Here is a 20,705-nt window from a genome sequence, read left to right as displayed (position 1 = left end):
CCCATGAGTTCAGCAGTGTGCCTGTGCACCAACCACCGCATGTTGCACCCATCCACACCTCCAAAGGCACCAGGGCCCCCGTAAACTCTCCAGGTGGTGCAAACCTCCCACCCCTCTGCAGGGGAAATTTCCCTGGGCACTCACGTGTCCAACCGCTGACGTTGGGTGCTGCTGTCTGGTATGGTCCAGCCGTGGCACTGACCTCCAGGGAGTACTCGTACCCTGGGGCCAGCCCCGTGAAGGTGATGTTGTGGGTGTCCCTCCCAGCTGAGGCTGTGGCTGCCGTGGTGCCCAGCAAGGTGTGGTACAGGGTCAGCATGTAGCCATCGTGCCCCCCGGCTGCAACCCCCCAGGATGCGCTCAGCCTGTCGGGGTGCCCGGTGCTCAGCAGGCGCACGGCAGTCGGGGGCAGCGGGCCTGGGAGGGAGACAGGAGTCACTGGCAGGAGCCAAACCTGGGCTGACGGAGGGGAGACCATACAATCATAGAATCCTTAAGGTTGGAAAACTCTTCCAAGATCACCAGTCCGACCCCAACCCGCCCACCGTGCCCACTGACCACATCCCTCAGTGCCGCATCTCCACAGCTCTGAACGCCTCCAGGGACGGTGACCCCCCCCTCCCTGGGCTGCTGCACCAGTGCCTGGCTGCTCTTTCTGAGAAGAAATTTCTTCTTGTATCCAGGCAATATAATAATGTGGATGGGAGAGGAAGGCAGAATGGCCTCTGAATCAAACTGGGAATGGTGGAGGACACAACTGCAAGAAGAGCACTGTACTCACGTGTGCAGTGGGTGAGGTTGGGGGTGCTGGCATGGTAGGGCCCAGCTGCAGCTCTCACTGCCACGCTGTAGCGAGTGCCGGGGTTCAGGCCATGGAAGATGTGACTCCTGGCACCCCCAGCCAGCACCGCGTGTCCAACACGGCGGCCGGAGGCTGCGTCATACAGCTCTGCCACGTAACTCTCTGCTCCTCGTGCCATGGCTGCCCAGGATGCCCGCAGTGCTGAGGCTGAGGGGCTGCCCAGGGTGAGGTTGGCAGGGGCCAAGGGATCTGGAAAGCAAGAGGGAGAGAGTCAGCTTCTGCGTGCCAGGATGGGACGAGATGGCCACCAGAATTCCTCCTGGAGGGAGGCACGGGGGCTTAGTGCATGTGGTCCAGGCACAATATTCCCAGGGCCTGCAGCTGGATGTGGCAGGGGAGATAGCACAACAGAGACGATTTGGAATGGGGAAGGTGATGGTGAGCACTCTGTGGGGCTCACGCGGGGGGGATCTGAGGCTCAACACAGCCCCTCAGACTCACATGTCCATTGGGTGACGTTGGCAGAAGAGGCTTCCAAAGAGCCTTTGACAGCAATGACCTGCACAGCAAACCTGCTGCCTGCCTCCAGGTGAGTCCAGCTGATGTTCTGGGCATCCTGGCTCACGGTCTGCACCCGATCTCTGCTCTGGGTGAGGCTGTGCAGAACAACACGGTAGTGGTCCCTCCTGCCGAGGGGTTTGTTCCACCGCGCGTGGAGCTCGGAGGAGCTGCCTGGGTTGGTCAGGCTCAGGTTTGTTGGAGCAGCAGGAACTGCAAGGAAGGACAGACACACGAGTCAGAGAGAAAAACAATCCAGTCCTGAACACGCCACCAACTCTGTGGAGTTTTCTCCTTGCTGCACTTGGTGCAGGAAGGCTGCAGGAGGCAGCGCATCAGAAGAACATCCAGGTGCCCTTTGGTCTGGGTGGCAGACATAGATCCCCATCCCATAAGGAGCTCCTTGCAGCTCTGAGCCACCTGAGGGTGCTGTGATCTCACCTGTGCAGCCAGTGGTGTTCCTGGGGAGGGAGCGGAAGGCTCCGGCTACTGCCCAGATCCCAACAAGATAGCACGCTCCCGGTGTCAGCTGTGTCAGGGTGATGTTGGTGCTGTCCTTCCCCAGTTCCAGGTTCCTTGCTGGTGAGGAGGAGCTTTCCTCCAGCACGCTGAGCAGGTATCCGTCCCTCTGCCCTGGAGGGGTCTCCCAGTGCACAGCCAGAGCCCAGGCAGCGCCCACAGGGCTGGCGGACAGGGAGAGTGGAGGTAGCGGGACTGTGAGAGAGAAATAGAGTTACAGGGGCAGGACTGGGACACCCAGGGCTGATTCCAGCTTGGGAATGGAGCTGGGAGCCGCAGGACTGCGAGCCTGACGTGGGACATGGGCGGAGGGGCTGCCTTCCTACCTGTGTAGCCGATGGCAGTCTGAGAGGAGATACGATGAGGCCCAGCCTGAGAAATGATCTCCACTCGGTACCGGGAGCCCGGCACCAGCCCCTCCAGGTCCAGGTGGGTGACACCACGGGGCACAGACACATTCCTGATGATGGACAGGGACTCTGCCACCGAGAGCTGCACCAAATGCTCTCGGCCACCACCTGACTCCACCCAGCTCACGTGCAGCTCCTGTGGTCTCCGGCCAGGCTGCACGCTCACGTTAGCCAGAGACAGCGGATCTAGGAGAAAACACAGCACAGAGATCTGTGAGATGGCAAGGAAAAGCAGCTGGAGAGGACAGGAGCCAGCCCACACCTCTGCATCGCACTGAGGGAGAAGTGGTGACCACTGCGCACAGTGTGCAGGTGGGCACAGAACAGAGCCCTCAGCTCCCCAGAACTGCTCACACAGCATCACCAAATGGCTGAGGTGAGAAGGGACCTCTGGAGGTCACCTGGTCTAAGCAGAGCCACCTAAGAACAGGTGACCCAGCAGCAGCAAGTCCAACGGCACTCTGTGCACATCCTGCATCCCTCTCTGCTGGTCTGTGACCAGCCTGGAGACAATGCATGCCCTAGGCAGCTCAATAGGGCTGCTCTTGGAGGGCCCAGAAGGCATCATACAGCACCGAACTCATGGTTCCCATTCCCATCAGCATGCAGAGTGCAGCTCTCGCTCCACAGAATGGCCCAGGCACATCAGTGTCACTGCAGGCAGTGCCAGCCCTCACTCACATGTCCACTCGGTGGCAAAGTGCGACGAGGATCGGTAGGGGCCAGCGAGGACGGACACCTTCAGAAAGTACTGCACGCCAGGGGACAGCCCCAGGAAGGTGAAGTTGTGGATGTTTGGCCCCACGGAGATGTTCCTCTGAGCTGGATGGCTCTTGCTGTAGAGCTGGAGGTGGAACTGGTCCACGTCGCCTGCAGCCTTGTCCCAGAAGGCTGAGAGTCCCAGCGGGCGCCGGGTGTTGGTCAGGGTGACGCCGGATGGAGCCAGCGGGTCTGGGGGGTGCAAGAAGTGAGGGGAGGCAGTGGGGTGGGGGCTGTGGTGGGGATGCGGCACGGGAGGATGAGTTGCAGCCCAACAGCATCAAGGGGAGGTGGGTGCAGGGCAGCTGGCTGCAAAGAGGGTCCTACACTGCTGTGTACTCATCATGGGCACCCTCAGCTGCTTGCCCCCAGTCAGGTCATCAGCACTGGGAAATTAAACCCCACACAGCACGAATGTCTGCTCTGCAACATAGGAGCAGGACCCCACTTGGTGTGCTGGGTACCCATTAGTAACACATTCCATTCTGCACTGAGGACTCTTTTGCTTCCAACACGGCTGGAAGTGGCTCTGACTGTCCTGCTCTTCCTTTGTCTGTCTGTCCATCCCCCCATACCTGCTCCACTCCCTGCCCTCTCTGTCCAGGCTGTGGCTGCCATCTGCAATAGTGTTGGGGCAGGCATTGCACACTCACATGTCCAGTCTGTGGCTGACCGCACGCTGGATCTGTAAGGCCCAGCCATAGCAGCCATCTCCAGTGTGTACTGTCGCCCAGGGACCAGGTCCTCAAAGGTGACATTCGTCCAGTTGTTCCCCACAGACACGTTTCTGACCCGCTCCTGAGATCTGCTCTCCCACAGGGTGCCTGTGTAGCCAGTGCTGCCCGCGGGCGCTGCTCTCCAGGCTGCTTGCAGAGAAGTGCTGCAGCCCTGATTGCTGAGCGTCAGCTGCTCCAGGGGCAAAGGATCTACGAGAAAAGGTGTAGAGCCACTGAGCCGGGGTCACCTGCAAAGGTGCAGCCCCAAACATGCTGAGATGGAGCCCCTTTCCTGGAACGCCCACACCAGGGTGGGTCAGCGTGCCATCCCCGCTGACATCTACAGACCAGCTTGGCCCAGAGACTGGTCCAGCACAGAGCCCAGACAGGAGAAGGTGTTTGGTGAGGAAAGCTGTTTCAGGGCATATCCAGCCCAAGCAGTGCCACCAAAATGGAGCCAAAGGGGGGAGAAGGGCACTGGGCTCTGCTGACCCTCGTGCTGGGTGGCGGGGGCACAGATGAGGGTCAGACACATCCAGCAACACCTCTGCCTTCTTCCTGAGCCTTTTGCCCTTTTACTGGGTGAGGCTGCAAACAATCTCTGCTATGCCATGCCCTGAGGCACAACATGTGGGAAACAGGCAGGATGCAGTGGGACCCCCAGGGCTGGCTGCAGCAAGGGCGGAGGGACTCACATGTCCAGTTGGTGATGCGCCGGGGTGTGGAGGTGTAGGGACCAGCCACGGTGCTGACCTCAAAGGTGTAGAGGGTCCCAGGGCGAAGGCCCTCATAGGTGACGTTTGTGGCACCTCTGAGCAGAGAGCTGTTCTTCACGGGGTTCTCTGTGGGACTGAGGGCCAACATGTAGCCCTCTCCCATGGCCTCTTCCCAGCTGGCTCGTAGGCTGGAGGGGCTGCCGTGGCTGGAGAGGCTCAAAGCAGACGGTGGGAGCGGCTCTGCAAGGGACAATGGCAGGGTCATGCACAAGGACAGATTCATGTCATCAGGCAGCACTTCTCCCATCAAATACAGGCAGGCGGGGCTGCAGGGAGACTGCTGCTCTCAGCCTCAGGACTGGGTGAGTGCCCCGCTCACTGTTCCGGGCTCTAGTCCTTCTTCCAGGAGCGGCAGCTCTGGGGCATCTGCCTGGGCACTGGCCATGGCTCCAAGTCACCCAGGAGAGGCCAGGTACAAGGAAGATGCTGCTTTAAAGGGGCTGGTGGAGATACACGCCCCCAGAGCAGCTGCTGGGAGTAGAGAGAGGTGAGCACATAGCTTTCAGGCTTGGCTGGTGCCTGCCACAACCTGGCACAGCTTTGCCACGGATCTTCGAGTCCCTTCTCGTGAGGAAGAGCAGTGCAGCAGACTTTAGCTGCTTCTAGGGCCAGGTGCAGCTGTATCACACAGCCCCATCTCTGCTCCCACAGACATATCTGCAGGAGCTCAGCCTCTCTGCAAGGCACCCGAACAGCCCAACAAGACACGCTTCAGCTTTCTGCTTACGTGTCCAGGCTGCCGCGCTGCGGGCAGAAGCTCGGTAAGGCCCAGCCACCGCCGTCACCTGCACAGAGTACTGCGTGCCGGGGCTCAGCCCATGGAAGGTGACGTGGCCGTTGTCTCCCCCGACGGAGATGTTCCTGGTGGGAGCACCGACCTCCTCCTCCCGCAGTGTCACCAGGTAGAAGTCCCTCTGTCCAGCTGGGGTGCTCCAGTGAGCCTGCAGGGAGTTCTGCTCCTCCGCACCGCTCAGCGTCACGTTGGTGGGGCTCAGGGGGTCTGGAGGGGAACAGGAGGGGGTCAGGGTGATGGGGTGCGTAGACTCCCAGCCCAAGGCCTGCTGTGTGCTGTAACTCAGGGCTGCTGGGTACAGCAGCAATACCTGCTTGGTCAGAGGGGACAGACAGCCGTGTGAGACCCCACAGTTGCCTCACACACCCCCAGCCTCACTCCTGCTGCCTTATCCGCATCCAGCCTTCAGCATCCTTTTGGAGCGTGCTGTTTCCAGTCCCCAGCACAACCATTCCTACTCAGCCCTGCTGGGAAATTCCTACGGGGCCCCTCATCTCCACGGGTGTCCTGTTACGACCTCGCTGATATTCCCAGGATCCAGCCTGGACGGAGCTCCTGGCTGGGCTGTGTGTCTGGCTCTGGGCGCTGTGCAGTCGGGTCAGTCAGACAACTGCAGGGACTGAGTCAGGCTCCACAACAGAACCAAAGCAGCTGGGGGTGTGGAGCTGTTCCAAAATCCGAGCTGCACAGTCAGCAGGCTGCAGCTGCCCGGACTGGCAGGCAGAGCAAGGAAGGGCTGGAGAGCATTGCTCTTGTCCGCGACTTGGACTGCGCTCTGCATTTTCCTCGTGGTTTCCTGGTCTGAGAGAGCAAGTCTGAGGCTAGAGCTGCTCCCAGCACTACAGCCACTGTGATGGCAGGGAATGGTCCCTTCCAACCTAAGCTGCTATGGTTCTACAATACTATTCTGACAGCAACCAACGGGGACCACAGGCTGCCTGTCCCCTCATCTACCATCGTGGCTCCCCAGAGCTGGGTCCTGGTGTGGCTTTCTACCCTCTGCACCCAGGTGCTGGCACATTCACATTCACACTCAGAGGCTGGATCAGAGAAAGTCACGGCAACTGAGGTGCCCCCAGCCCCCATTCCATTACTCACATGTCCATGCTGTGGCATTGGGCCCCTCCACGGTGTAAGGCCCGGCCACGGCGCTCAGCCCCAGCCAGTACTGGGTGCCAGGCTGGAGATGCTGGAAGCTGTAGCTGGTGAGGCCTCTCTTGGCTGACAGGGTCTTGGTCACCGTCTGGGTGTGGAGGTTGCGGAGCACGAGGTGCAGCCAGGCAGCCCCCCCTGCGCCCACCCAGGTGGCTGAGAGGCTGGTGCTGGAGCTGGGGCTGAGCCTCAGCTGGGTGGGGATGGAGGGTGCTGGGGGGAAACAGTGAGATTGGGAAGTGCACAGCCATGCTGGGGGCTGCCATCACCCTCCTCCCTCCCCAGGGTCTCCTTCTCTGCCCCTGGCACTGTCACAGGGGCTGCAGATTCCCCATGTCCCTGCCCAGGTGAGCTGAGGGCCTTGTGAGGTCCCTCCATATTTTTCCAGGCTGTGGAATGCAACATTTGTGCAGCTCCCATCAATTGAGGCTCTTTGCTAAGGCTGCCCTCCTCTGCTACAGAGCAGAGAAGCCCCACCGGGCACTGGGGCCCCAAGGGCAGGACAGGTGTGTAGGGCTGTCCCCATGGGTGACACACCATGGGTGGTGGTCCTTTCCACATCCCTCAGCTCACAGCATGGTGGTGACGGGTCAGCAGTTGGACTCGGTGACCTTACCGGTCCTTCCCAGCCTTAGTGATTCCACGACTCTACAATGAGCTCCCAGCTCTTCCCCATCCTCCACAAACTGCCAATTCTGAACTGAGGTCCTCGTCCCCTTCTCCACCAGCCCGCATGTTTCAACCCTTCCTCCCCAAACCCTTCACCCCGCCCAGCCTTCCCCCCGGGACACGCGCACCCATCCATCCCTACCTGTCCACTGGTGGGTGCTGGTGCTCGCCTGCCCGGCCCCAGCCAGCGTGCTGACCTTCAGGGCGTACTCACTGCCAGCAGCCAACCCATCAAACAGGAAGGTGGTGGCGTTGGGTGGGACGGACGCATTTCTCACCAGCGTCTGTGAGTCGCTGTGGTACAGGCTGAGCTGGTAACCGTCCCGCTGCCCGCTGCCGGCTGCCCAGGAGGCCTGCAGTGAGGCCGGGCTGCCACCGCTGCTCAGGCTCAGGTTGCGGACGGGTGAAGGACCTACATGAGGTACAGCGCGATGGGGCCGGCAGGTTGTCGTGTGGCTCAGGAGGGGTGGGATGGGGCTTCCCGTGGGTGAGGTCCCTCCAGATGGGCCCAATCCACTGCGCACAGCCCCGTCCGCTCCCTGCCAGCCCCCCGCCCTCCCACCGGCAGTGTGAGCTGCCCCATCCCCGCTCTGTCCCTTTGTGTCATTCTGCACAGTGACTGAACAGGGCAGGGAAGCTTGGCCCGGGACACCACGGCTATCCGACCCCATCCCTTCTCCTGGCCATGCCCTTCCCTCCAGTTCTGCTCTCCTGTCCCAGTTTTTCTGCCTTCACCTGCACCACTTTGCCTTCCAGAAGGATGCTGGCTCCCCAGCTCTGCTCCTTCCCCAACCCTCGCATGAACTGGCGGGGGGGGGGGTGCAGGGAGCAAGGCTGGGTCTGACAGCGACTGGCAGAGATGTCCCAAAATCACGGAGCAGCTCTCAGACCTGCAGTCCCAGGGGAAGCCCTTACTTGTCTGTGCTGTGACTGTCTGCCTGGCAGTGTCCATGCAGCGCAGCGTGGCTGTCACCTCAATCTCATAGTATGTGCCAGGGGTCAGCCCGTGGAACCAGAAGTTGGTGACGTTGGGTCCCACAGATCCATTCTGCAGCAGTGTGCCCGACCCCAGTGGGGAGAGGGTGAGCAAAAAGCCCTCAGCACCCCCCTCTGGCTCATCCCAGGAGAGCAGGAGCGAACCTGACCGGCCCTGGTCACTTGCACTGACATTCAGGATCAGCCCTGCAGGAGCAAGAAGGAATTGAAAACATCATGGATGTGAAAGAGGTGCCCCTGAGCATCTGCTGCACTGCATAAAGACGCCAAAGGCTTCAGGCCATCACCTGCTTTGCCTACATATCCCCGCGTCTGCAGTGTGGGGTGACGAGGAAGTGGCACATGGGGCTTTGTCTAATGGGTGGGTCAGTGGCCAAAGCTGCCATCAGATCCCTGCCCTTGGAGCTGCTCAGCGCTGAGCCTGGGCACCAGTGCCAAGCTGCAGTGGGACCCCTCCATGCTCCATCTCTGCTGCCATCCCCAGCGCTGCAGCTTCTAAGCAGCTCTAGTGCTAATAAGACACTTGTGTAATCATTAGCGCTTGAAATTTGCAATGTGCAACATGTTGGAACAGGTTTACCTGGGGCCTGGCAGGGCAAGAAAGCTTTAATCAAGCACAGCTATTGCCCCAGAGAGCCGCCTGGGGCTGCCTTTACACAGCAAAGAGGAGTGTGGGGTGAGCCCTGGGGATAGGGGCACCTTTGGGACTGCTCAGGTGCAGCGCGTGCCCTCCCTACAAAGCCGGAGAGGCACAGAACTCTCAGAACAACGTGCAATTTCCACTTCATGCAATGCTGTCATTTAGAGGCAGTAGTTGGGAAAACTGGGCAGCACGCCGGGGTGCCAGCAGCCTGCGGAGCTGAGAGCATGGCTGAGCTCCTCTTGAGGACAGCCAGAGGGGCTGCACCCTGCACAGAGTTCATGCAGCAGTGGTTTTTCACTGTGGGATCTCTCTCACATCACTGAGGTATGAGATCTCCACCCATGTTTATTTGCTTGTCTCAGGTTTCCAACGCCTGAATTGCCTTCATCCCTCACTTAGCAATGGGCTGCTTCACAAATGTCCCAGCTCCCCAAACCAGCAGGGCACATCTGCAGCCCACAAGGTCACAGCACCGCTCACACCCCACAGACAAACTCTGCCGACCGCATCCACATCCAGGTACCCCCACAGCCCACTGCTGCTGCAGATCACCCAGCAGCTGCAGGTCTCACCTCTGTCACCAGGTGCATCCCGTGCCTCCAGCCCTGCCCGCGTTGTCCCATTGCAGCCCTCTCCCTATGGGACAGAGAACATCGGCTGAGATGTGGACAAGGTGAGGTGCTCAGAGCTGGGGGTGCGGGGGGCTGCAACTCCTGAGGACTGTCATGGCCTGGGAGAGCACCAGCACCCCTGGCCAAGGCAGGGGACAGACTGAGCAGGCAGGACATGGGAGCTGCCCCAACCCTTAGCGCAGCTCCTGGGCCCGCTGACCCACACGGAGCTGTGCTCACAGGGCGAGGGCATCCCACCAGCACGGCCAGGGCACAGGGGGAGGATTTGAGCAGGGAGGGAGCTCTGGGCAAGCAATCTCACTGCCCCGTCCCCATAACAGTGCGGGGTCGGAGGTACCCCAGAGCTCAGCCTGGCTGCAGAGTGAGGACATGAGGACTGTAGGGTGCTGCCGGCAGGACACCCATCCCCCCACAGCCTGCTGGCGAGCAGGGTGTGTCCTGCTTTAGGTTGGGGACAGTTCCCCCACATTAAAGGAAACCTCTGCCTACTCCCTGTCCCGCAACAAGAGAAGTAATCATTAGTTATTTTCCCCTTTGCTCTGCGGGATGATTCATTTCTGGCTTCCTCTCAACCCAAGTGCGGTGGTTTTGGGGACTGTGTACACAGAGGGGAGCGGAGGGGCTCGGGACCCCCGGAGGGAGCCTGGCAGCAACGGCAGCAGAAACACCGGGAGACGATGGCAACAGCGAGGGGGGGGTGAGCGGAGCAAAGCGGCAGCTCGTAATTGCTAACGCCGCTAATTCGGTGCAGCTGCACGGCTGGAGAGGCAGCCCAGAACGATGCCGTCATTCCTCAGCGGGGTAGGACTATGCGAGCCCCCATCGCCAGCACGCTCCGAGCCAGACACGGACAGATGGGGGGGTCCGAGGGATGGGGGCTTACCTCCGCCAGGGTCCCCAGGAGCCGCGGCACCCACAGGACGAGCAGCGGCAGAAGCGGTGGCCTCATGGGGAGGGGGGCTGCGGATCAGAGGGGTGACACGTTGGGGTGGGGGCTCCTCAGCAGCGCCTGTCCCCACGCAGCCCCGTATCCCAGCGCAGCACGCATCCCCGCACGCTCCCCAAGCGACGGGGTGACATCAGTGGGGACGAGCGATGCATGCCAGCGCGCTGCCCGTCAGCCGTGCCAGCTGTCCCTGGGCTGGGAGAAGTCCAACGCGGCCGTGCGCCCCTCGCTGCGCGCATTTGCTATTGTTCCCGTGGCTCCGCGTCCCTCTGCGGTGGCGCTGCAGCTGTCCCCGTGCGCTGCGGGCAGGGAGCGGCTCGCTTGGGGACTGCCGGGGGGGGCTCCGCGCGGCTGCAGCACGGGTTGGCCATCAGAAGGAGTGCTGCAGAGCTGTGGGATTTGTGCGGAGAGGGGAGGAGACAGGACGGCACGGATGGCGGCTCCGAGCTGGGAGGGAGTGCCCGAACCGGCCCCCAGCGAGGGGAGGGAGCGCAGCCCCGGTGCTGGGGGTGTTGGCACACGCGTGGCTGCGTGGGGCCGTGCGCTCTGTGCAGCCTTCAGCCGCGTGTGCACGGATTTCTGTGCAGGGTGCAGATGGAGGAGGGAAGCTTTGGTTGTGCTGCGCGGGGAACATGTGGCTCCATGTGATGCACGGAGATCAGATCTGGGGGTTGCACACACTGAGAGCTTTGTGTGCTGCATCGCATGGGCGTGAAGATGCCTGCAGCACACTCGGCCTGTCTGAAGGTCCGAGCTGCGCCTCGCGTGCTCGCGGCTGTCGGATCTGCCCTTGGCAGCGCTGTGCCCCGGCCGTGTGCACGGCTGTGCTTTGTGCCATGTGGGGCTGTCTGTGCAACGCGCGGCTGCGTGCCAGCTCTGATTCAGAGCAGAGATGCCATTGGCTCCATATCAGCGCTGGAGATCTGGGACAGTGCTGGAAGAATCTCAGCAGTGCAGCCATCCCGGAAGGCAGCGCAGCCTGTGTGGCCGTGGGAGTCTGTCCCAGTAGCCAGCGTGGTCACCGACAGCAGCTATTCAGGCTGTGCCTTTTGCTGTCAGCTGCCCGAGCTGTCAGGATGTGACCCCATGGGACATGTCCCCTAGCTGGCCCCAGGACAGAAGACTCCCTCCCCAGAGAGTTGGAGTTTTGTCAGGTGGAGCCTGTGAGAGCAAGACCCTTCCCCACTGCTTGGGCAAAGATGTGGGAAAGCTGTCAGTAGCTGGGAGCAGAGCAGGTAGATGTTCCCAGAGGTCCCGCACTGCTGAGAGCCATTGGGGCTGCCCAGGAAAATGACAAAGGGGGTCCCTTTCTCCTTACATGGAGGATGGAAAGGGTGCCAAGAATCCTCTTGCTTTAGCATGGACGAGCTTAATATCGACAGCTCAGGAGAGGCTAAAAATGCAAGTGGTGCATCTGTTCAAGTGGACAAAAGCTCTTAGGGACCCCCAGTAGACATTTGGGACGGAGGTACATCAGCACCATGGGAAATGGATATGACCCATCAAGTCACACTGCTGACACTGGTCAGCACAGCTGGGGATACCATCCTGCTGCTGAAACTAGCAGTGACCAGGAGCTGGTCAGCACTCCTGCATCTGACAGTAGCTGAGGGCAGGGCAGATGCCCACATGTGCTGCCGTTGTATTTCCCAGCCACTTGCAGGCTGTGGGAATCCGCATCCACAAACTGGGGCAGATGGAAGTGTGGCGCTGACAGTGGGCAGGGGGCTGTTTGCAAGGCCTCTTTCCAGCGCTGGGCGGCTGCAGCCAGCTGGGAGGAGGTTGGAGCTCCCCACTGCAGCCAGGCATGGCCAGGATTACCCGGGGGCCCAGGGCGGGAGCCTGGAGGCTATAGCTGGACCAGATGCATTTGCAAAGAGGCTTTGGCTGATTCTGTCTTCCCACACACCCTGACACTGGGCCTCACAGAGGAGTGACTCCACATTACGGCTGGGGACACAGGGCTGCTTCCTCAGGGTGACCCTGGAGGGAGGCAGGGGCTGCAGGGAGGGCAGGGATGAAGTGGAGGAGCAGGCAGCTGGTGAAGGGGGTTTAGATGGAGAGCTCAGCCGGATGGGAGCTCTGATCCAGAGAGGGGGGGATGGAGGACCCTGGGAAGAGATCTTGCATCCCACAGTGCAGGTGACAGGAGGCAGTGTCACCAGCAATGGCACAGACGGGAGATTTTCCTGGTCTGCAGACTCAAGGTGGGGCTCGTTTAGCTTCCAAGCACACCAGAGAGCTCTGGGCCAGCCAGAAAACAACCCCTGTCCCTAGAAGTCCAAGGAACTGCCAGCTCTGAGCTCGCCCTGGGCGCTCGGCTGGACCTGCCTGTACTCTCTGCCCATCCAGCCTCTCCATCCTCGTTTCACACACCCCTTGCACAGACTTGAGGGCTGCTCCTCTATGCTGCCATTGCTGGGGTGAAGCCCCTTCCTGCCTGCCGGCACCCTCCATGCCCTGGGTGAGCAGAGCCAGCACCCTGCTGGCCTTGGGGACGCATCCCTGCCACCCCCACCAACTTCTTCCTAAGGCTGTGCCTGTGGTGCAAACCAGCCCAGAGCGCCGCCGGGAGCCAAACCCAGGCCCTATTCCCGGCGCCGCGGGGCTCGGCAGCCTCCCATGCCGGTGGATAAGCTGCTCATTATGTGCCAGCCCTGCCTTCTGTGTGGTCGCCCCATGCCACTGTGCCACCGCAGCGGGGACGCAGAGGGAGACGCCGTCAGCTGGGGATGCCAGAGCCCCCGTGCGGTCCCCCCCGACGGCGAAGCCTTTAGCTGTTCCAGACCCAAAAACAACTGCAGAAGGTTTCTCCACCCAGCGGCTGGAAGCGGGCCTGGAAACTCGGGGGCTGCCGAGTCATCACATTTTCCGTGAAGCAGCAAAGGCTGCCGCGAGGCGCAGGGGGAGGGGGACGCCCAGCAGGCAGCCAGTGCTGGAATGCCGGAGCCCTTTGCATTCTGTGCCCTTTGCGCTCTGGGAACGGTGCTGGTGGCACAGGGCTCGTCCCTGCATGATCCCTGTGCCTGGGGGAGCAAGGAAACCTGATGGTAAGCTGCAGGAGGAGGGAGGATGAGGGAAGGTGTGCAGCGAGGCATGAGTCTGATGCACCAGACTATTCCTGGTGTCACAGGGTCTGCAAGGTGACAAAGTCCCCAGTTCTGGGCATGGGAGGGTCATTGCTAGGGGACAGCATGTGGGCAGGGGTGCTGCCACACCACTCCAAGGGACACAGCCTGTCACCTGGAGAGGTCACAGTACAGCAGACACAGCTGTGGCCTGGCCCTGCACCACAAGCAAAGCTATCACAGAACTCTGCAGTGCTGTGGGCACTGAGAGCAATGCTGTCTCTCCCTGGGCAGGACAGAACGCCTTGCAGCCAGCCTGCACTCTGCATCACCCCATGGTACAGACACCGGTGCCACGGCAACCAGACTGGGAGCAGCTTTGGGACTCCTGTCCTGCCTCCAGCCCCCAGCAGCATCCCTCAGCTCCCAGTCCCTCCAGTCACAGTCTCTCCTCATGCCTGTGAGCACTGGGGGCTGCCCCAGGCCATGATTTCTTCCCACTGCCAACTCCAAGCACTGAGCACTGCCTAGTGCTGCAAGGGAGGAACAAGGGGAGCAGGGTGCATCCCTGCAGGGGATGCAGGTGCTGCTGGGATCTCTCTCTCTGTGAGGTTCACACGCTGAAGGGCCGGGACCCTGAGCTGTGCAGCACCATGATGCTCTCACTCCAACCCCTCGCAGGTGTTTGGTGATTTCCATGCTGAGCTCTGCCTCCTGCCCCACACCTTCTAGCATTGGAACTCTTCCCATTTTGTGGAGGGGACATGCAGGGCAGAGCTCTGCTCAGAGCCAGGCATGAGGACACCAGGAAGCTGAGGGGGATGGAAGCAAGTCCCACAGAAGGCGATGCTCTGCACCCCTTGGCTGCTGCCGGTGACAGAAACGACCTGGCAGCAGCAGCTGGGATGCCTGCGAGCATCAAGCTGGCTGGGAAGAGCAGGGCTGTGGGTGACTCAGAGCACGCCCAGCAAGCCGGCAGAGCCGGGCAGACCTGCTTTGCCCTCCTGGGGTGTGGGTGACTCTGCTGAGGCTGATCAGACTCAGTCCCCTTCCCCTGGCTGAGGCAAGAGATACCGCACAAGGAGGGCTCGGAGCAGCTTGCATCAGCACCTCTAAAACCCCTCGAACCATCACCAGTAACCCCACGGGGCTCTGCTCCCACCCTGGGACGCAGTGCTGGAGGGCAGTGCACGGTGCACAGGCTGACGCTGAAGGCACCCTGTGCTGCCAGGACCCCTGCACCCACGGATCCAGGAATGCACTTCTGGCAATGCTGTGAGCAGCTCCCAGAGCCCTGTGCTTCACAGGCAGGGAACTCAAGGCGCACATTCCCCTCATGTAACATCAGTGGCACACATGCAGGAGCTGCCCCATCCGCTGCAGCCTACCCCAGCGCAAGAGTTTGCCCACGCCGTGCCATTCAGTGTGGGAGCATTCTCGCTCCATTCCCACCGCACGCATCCCGGCTTCATCTGGGAAAGGGGACGGGAGAGGAGTGGCCCCGGTACCTGTGTTGGTGGATGTCCCTGCTGTGCTCCTCGTCCCGTCCCCGCGCGGCGCTGCCTTGGCGCGCTCCCACTCACTTTGCTGTTTGCTCCCGCGTGTGCGCAGCTCTGACGCTCAAGTCTGGGCTGGTCCATGGGAAGGGCTGCCTGTGCTCGCCCCGCGGCCGCGGGATGCCACGGGAATGGGATCGGTGTGGTGGGGATTTTCTATGGCAGACCCACAGCTCAGGGGTCTGCACCGCAGAGGGCAGGGCTGCAGGTAGGGGGGCTGGGCATGGCTCACAGCCCCCTGCACCATGAGCACCACGGGTGGTGGGGGGACGCTGTGATGGGGCCTTTGGAGACAGAGAGCATCCCATTGCGTTGCCATTGCAGAGGAGCAGGGAGGGCTCTAAGGCCAGAACAGAGCCAGCACAGGCATCCAAACATGCTCCATCCCTGGAGACGATGTGGGCTGTGATGAGCTTCAGTTCGCTGCCCTGAGTGCCATCAGAGCCCAGAGAGCCCCTCACTGGCTCATTGCCCTGCTTCGAGGAGATGTGGAAGGAGGAGGGTCAGAATGTTGGCTAGGGATGTCCCAGAGCTCACCAAAGGGCAATGCCACATCCTCACCATGGGCTCTGGGCTCCTGGCAGTGGTTTGGAGGAAAGCCATGCAGGAGCAACTCCACAGACCCCTCTGTAAGCTCAATGGCTGCAGCAGGAGGAGATGTGAGAGCCCTGAACACAAGGATGCTGTCCCTGTGGCCACAGCTGAATGCACCACCTGCAGTTCGTATCTCAGGGCTCTTCACCGGCAAGTCCACCTGGCTCAGCCCCACGCAGGAGCAGTGAGTTTCTTCCAGCAGTGAGTTTCTTCCCCAGCTTGTCAAGATCTCTGCAGAGAAAAAGGAGAGGACCAGCAGCACCAGCTCTATCCAGAGCAGCCCACCCGCATGGCAGGGATGTGAGGGAGCCTTGGACGCTGCTGCAGCTTGCAAAAAACACAGACTCCAAATTTGGAAAGCAGCTTGGCTTCCAAACACCACCATGAACTGAAAAGCTCACCTCAAAATGAAACCAGCCCCAGCCTTTGGTTCCAAGTTTCCTGTGTATGAACAAACCTGAAGGACGGCTGTATTTGCACACAAAAGGGTTTGGTTTGGGGAGAAAGGCCTCTCTTTTATTTTTTCTTCTTGCAGAAGTAAACAAGAGCCCTCCCCATCCTCCATGCCCACAGGCAGGAGCAGCTCAGGACGAAGGCAGGGCAATGTCCCATCTTGTTCCCTGGCTGCTTTCCCTCCTCTCTCTGGCAGCAGTGGCAGCACCACCGCCGCACTGCACTGCCCCCCACCTCGCCCCATCCAACGCAGCACCACCCCATGGGCAGAGGCACTCTGATCTCTCCTCCCCAGATGCCTCTTTTTGGGTCATTTCTTGGACACGGTGCTGGCAATTGCTGAAGGGTTTTCTGGCAGCTCTGCCTTACCCCTGTGGGTGCTGCAATTCTGGAGCAGGGGTGAAGTGTTGGCAGAGGGATGCAGAACCACCATCGCCTGCTGGCTGCCTCCTCCCGGAGCCCTGTGTAGTCCCTGTTCCCTCAGTCTGCGCTGCTCAACTCAGGCTGATGGGAGTTGAGCATCCCCATCCATGGGGCCCTGCAGAGCAACGCGGAGCTCTGATTTGGTGGCCCAGGGACGTGTCCATGGAGGTGACCCTGGGTCTGATCAACCATCGGAAGCTGTGGGTGTCTCAGTTCATCGCAGGGAGTTGGACGTGATGACCGTTAAAGGTCCCTTCGACTCAACCATTCTATGAGTCTAAGACAGGTGTAGGGCAAGGAGGGTCCATGGGACTTGGAGATATTCCAGATGCCATGATGGAAAGCTGCGCCCTGTACAAAGCTCTGGCAAGAGCTATTCTCACTGCTGAGCTGACACAGCTGCCCTGCCTCAGTTTACCTCTGTGCATGGCGCACACAGAGCTGCTGCGCTGCTGGAGGGGAGGGAGGGCAGCGGCCTGGATGTCGGTGATGGGGTGGCTCACATGAGCAGGGGGTTTGGCATCTGGGCCACGAAGCCACGCTGCCCTGCCTGTCCCATGGGTGTTGCGGCCTGGGTCCAGGGCTGCTCCAAGAGTCAGGGTGATCAGCTGGTCTGCTTGGCTGGGAGAGCCTAAAACAACAAACACTGCGGAGTAAGGGAGCGTCTTGCTGCTTTTTCCTGGTCAGATGGTTTCCTGTTTTCTAAGCAGCTCCTCCAGCTCCACTGGGGCAGAGGACTTGTCCACGCAGAGCTCAGCCCCACAGCATGCCCTCACTGGGGAGCCAAGCTGCTGTGTGACTGACACAGAAAGAGCTTCAGGATCAGCGAGAGCTGCGGCAGAGACCTGTAGCAGCAGACTGCATTGTGCTCTTCTCTCTGGGATTAAAGCATGTTTAATCATGAGCATGGTGCCACCCTGGACAACCCCAACGTTGGACCTATAAGACTGCAAGGTCAGCAGGTGAGGCAGAGCTGTGTTGGGCTCTGAGCAGTGGTGCATGCATGTAAGGTCACCTGCACGGCAGCATTGCCCCCCCATGACCCCTACATCTCACTGCCCCCCAACCCCCTGTGCAGCCCCTCCATCCCTGCTGCTTCTTCCTCTGCCCCCCCCAGGGACAGGCACAGATATTTGTTTGGCTGACAAACATCCTCTTCCCCCTCTGCTGCTGAGCATTATGAAAAAATAAGGCTGTTGGCAGAGAGTCTGTGCTGAAAGCCAGGCTGTGAGTGTCCATGCAAGGGGACAGCTCAAGCTTTGGAGAGGGGATGGGCAGAGGGGACACCGACACGTGGGGCGGCTGTCACTGCAACAGGAGACCCCTCACGGTCTGCCCTGCATCCACGGCCCTGACAGCATCAGAAAACTGGCTGCGGTTGGGATGGAGAGCTGGGCAGATGTCTGTGCCCATTTCTGCCCCTTCTTCAGCTGGAGTCTCCTGGGAGCACCTGCAGGTCCAGAAGCAGCAAGATGTGGTCCGTGCTGGGGCAGCCCAAAGACACAGAATCATGAAATCTCAGAATCATAGAACGTTCGAATCACAGAATCATACAATCATAGAATGACAGGATCACAGAAACACCAAATCACAGAACGGGAGAATCACAGAATCATACGAACATGGAACCACAGAATGACAGAACCACAGAACACCCCACATGGGAGGGGACCCACAAACATCAGATGCAGGCGTGCCTGGGCTGCGTGCTGGAGGAGCTGCAGCCCATGCATCCGCAGCATTGCTGCCCTCTGGCTGCATCAGCCCATCCTCTGCGAGCCCCGCAGGGCACAGCAGTGCAGGGAGCTCCTCTGGGGGCAGATCGATGTGTTTTAGGGTGACAGCCAGGCTGGGTGCTGCCACCCAGGGCCGAAGCGTCGGACCGAGGACTTGAACTTTGGGGATTTGTCTCCTTTGCACGTGCCATTTGTCCCACTGTCTGCATGCGGGGTTTGCCTGTACGGTGTGCCCAACAGGACAGGATCACAGAATCAGAATTGTTTCAGCTGGAAGGAGCCTTTAAAGCCCATCTTGTCCAACTCCCTGCAATCGACAGGCACACCTACACCTCCATTAGGTGCTCAGAGCCCAGTCCAGCACGGACTCCCAGAGCTGGTGCGCAGCCCCACGTCCAGGTGGGTTTGAAGATCTCTGAGGAGGGAGCCCCACAGCCTGTCTGGTCCCTGCGCAGTGCTCCATCACCTGCACAGCGCAGCAGTGCTCCTGATGGACACAGGGACCCTCCTGGGCTCCCATTAGTGCCCAGTGCCCCCTGCCCTGCTGCTGGGCTCTGCCTCTCTGCCCCTCCTACAGGAGTTTATGGCCATGGATGGGATCCTGAGCCTCCTCTGCTCCAGGTGGAGCGGCCCCAGCTCTCTCAGCCTCTCCTCACAGCAGAGATGTTCCAGTCCGTTGACCACCTTGGTGGCCTTCCACTGGGCCCTTTCCTATGCACCCAAGTTCTGGGGGTCCCAGCACTCCAAGTGCAGCCTCACCAATGCTGGCCTACTCATACTCTGACATGTTAAAAGAGAGCAGGAGAACAGAGTGCAAAGATCTGGAAAACGTGGCCTTAATTCAAAGATCCATTGGGACCCAGCTGCTCAGCTTGCCCAAGAAAAGAGGAAGAGGCACTGGGGCGAGTTGTGCAACCATGTGCGCGGAGGGAAGGACACGTCAGCAGCTGAGAGCTGGAGGAGCCGTGCTCTGGGGTCACCTGCACCCGATGGCACTGGTTTGCTGGGCAGCCCCTCAGGCCCATCTGCTGCAGGCAAATCCCCTCTGCTCTGAGCCACGCTGGTTCCACAGCTCTGACCCGCGGGGCTCAATGGTGCCCTCAGAGTCACACACGCTGTTTTTCATCCAGGTTCAGAAGCTGAACCCCCATGGGCTGCCAAAGTCAGCATCTGCTTGGCTCGCTGCATCTCTCACCACCGGACGTTGGCTATTTTTAACTGCCCCTGCTTTGCTTTTTTCTCTCCTGCTGTTACCGTGGGGCTGGAGGGGCTCTGTGTGCTCCTTGTGAGCAGCTCGCTGCCGACCCCAGGCCAGACAGATCTGTAGAAAGCCAGCACTGCACCCCCAGCCCAGCAGAGCGTGGGTGCAGCAAAAATGGAAGTGGCTGCTTCTAACCGCTTCCTTTCTCTGTGGGTCTCTCTCTCCCTTCTGCCCCTCCTGACAACTTCGTTTCCTGTTATTGATAACAGGCTCTGCACCCGCCAAGGGGTCACCGTGCTCTGTGCCCCGAGGGCTGCAGGTGCCCATATCCCAACACCACAGCTGGGAATAAAGCAACCCCACAGCAGGAGAACGCCTCTCCAGGGGCTGCCCTGTGCCCACGCAGCCCTGTCACCCCCGCCGGCTCCGGCTGTGTCGCTGCCAGCCCCACGCACACGGGGCTGATGGTCACTGCTTCATCTCTGCTCTCCTTGGCAAATCGGAGGGCAGCTCGGCTTGTTTGCAAGAGATCTAGGAAACAAAAAGTAGTTCTGTTAGGAAGGAAAAACAAACAGCGAAGAAGAAATCCATGCAGAAAGCCGTCCTCTTGCTTCTCCTTGAGGAGAGAAGCAGTAGTGCCGGGTTGGCAAGTTCAGCTGCAGATACCTTAAAAAAATTAAACAGCACTTCCAGACAGAGCCGGGCAGCGGCAGGAGCAAAGCCCGCACCGGCAGGCTGCGTCCCTGCAAGCGGTGGGAAGGTCACACACCGCTCCCAGCCCTCCGTCCAGCAACAGCACCGCGCAGGGGACGTGTGGGGGTCCGGGCTGGGAGCGGAGCGGCACCGGGAGCTCCGTGCGTGCAGCGGGGCCGCCTGTACGGCTCCGAGAGCCTGGGGCCGTCCTTGGGAATCGCTCACGCAGAGGAAGCTGCTCCGGGAAAAGCGATCTGCAGGGCGCTCGGCTGAGCTGCCGGCTGCTGTCCCTGCGACGCTGAGCCCCCCGATGCCGCGCCGCGCCCGGGCTGCTCGCACCTCCTGCGCTGGCTCTGCGGGATGCTCGGGGTGATGGCACAGCGCTCTGCGCACCTGCTGGGAGCTGAGCAGCCCTGCCAACGGAGGCTGCTGGATGCTGAGGCGGCCGCTTCACCTTCGTACTCATGAGGGACGTTTTGGCAGAAAGGAGATGGGAACATTTCCAAAAGCCTGCAGGACATCCTGAGCTCCAAACTGTGTCAGCAGGAGCCCCGCGTGAGCACCAGACCCAAAGATGGTGGAGGCCTGGTGAGAGCAGAGCGTGCTGCGG

General features: G+C 60.6%; 1 protein-coding gene across 1 annotated transcript in view; it reads right to left on the bottom strand.

Annotated features, from left to right (window-relative positions):
• Positions 1-15,195, bottom strand: part of LOC125684021 (receptor-type tyrosine-protein phosphatase V-like) — a 28,784-nt gene extending 13,589 nt beyond the window's left edge. Inside the window, 17 exon segments of the mRNA XM_048925669.1 lie at positions 145-417; positions 782-1,051; positions 1,304-1,573; positions 1,802-2,074; positions 2,206-2,475; positions 2,971-3,240; positions 3,702-3,974; positions 4,460-4,720; positions 5,268-5,540; positions 6,432-6,698; positions 7,297-7,566; positions 8,070-8,336; positions 9,366-9,429; positions 10,309-10,385; positions 14,948-14,988; positions 14,990-15,018; positions 15,020-15,195. Of these exon segments, the coding sequence (XP_048781626.1) occupies positions 145-417; positions 782-1,051; positions 1,304-1,573; positions 1,802-2,074; positions 2,206-2,475; positions 2,971-3,240; positions 3,702-3,974; positions 4,460-4,720; positions 5,268-5,540; positions 6,432-6,698; positions 7,297-7,566; positions 8,070-8,336; positions 9,366-9,429; positions 10,309-10,385; positions 14,948-14,988; positions 14,990-15,018; positions 15,020-15,079 (3,508 nt within the window). The 5' untranslated portion in view covers positions 15,080-15,195.
• Positions 15,196-20,705: the final 5,510 nt, after the last annotated feature.

Source organism: Lagopus muta, chromosome 24 (assembly GCF_023343835.1).
Source record: "Lagopus muta isolate bLagMut1 chromosome 24, bLagMut1 primary, whole genome shotgun sequence".
NCBI lineage: Eukaryota > Metazoa > Chordata > Aves > Galliformes > Phasianidae > Lagopus > Lagopus muta.
The sequence above is the reverse complement of the archived record's forward strand: the minus strand, read 5'-3'. Positions and strand labels throughout refer to the sequence as shown.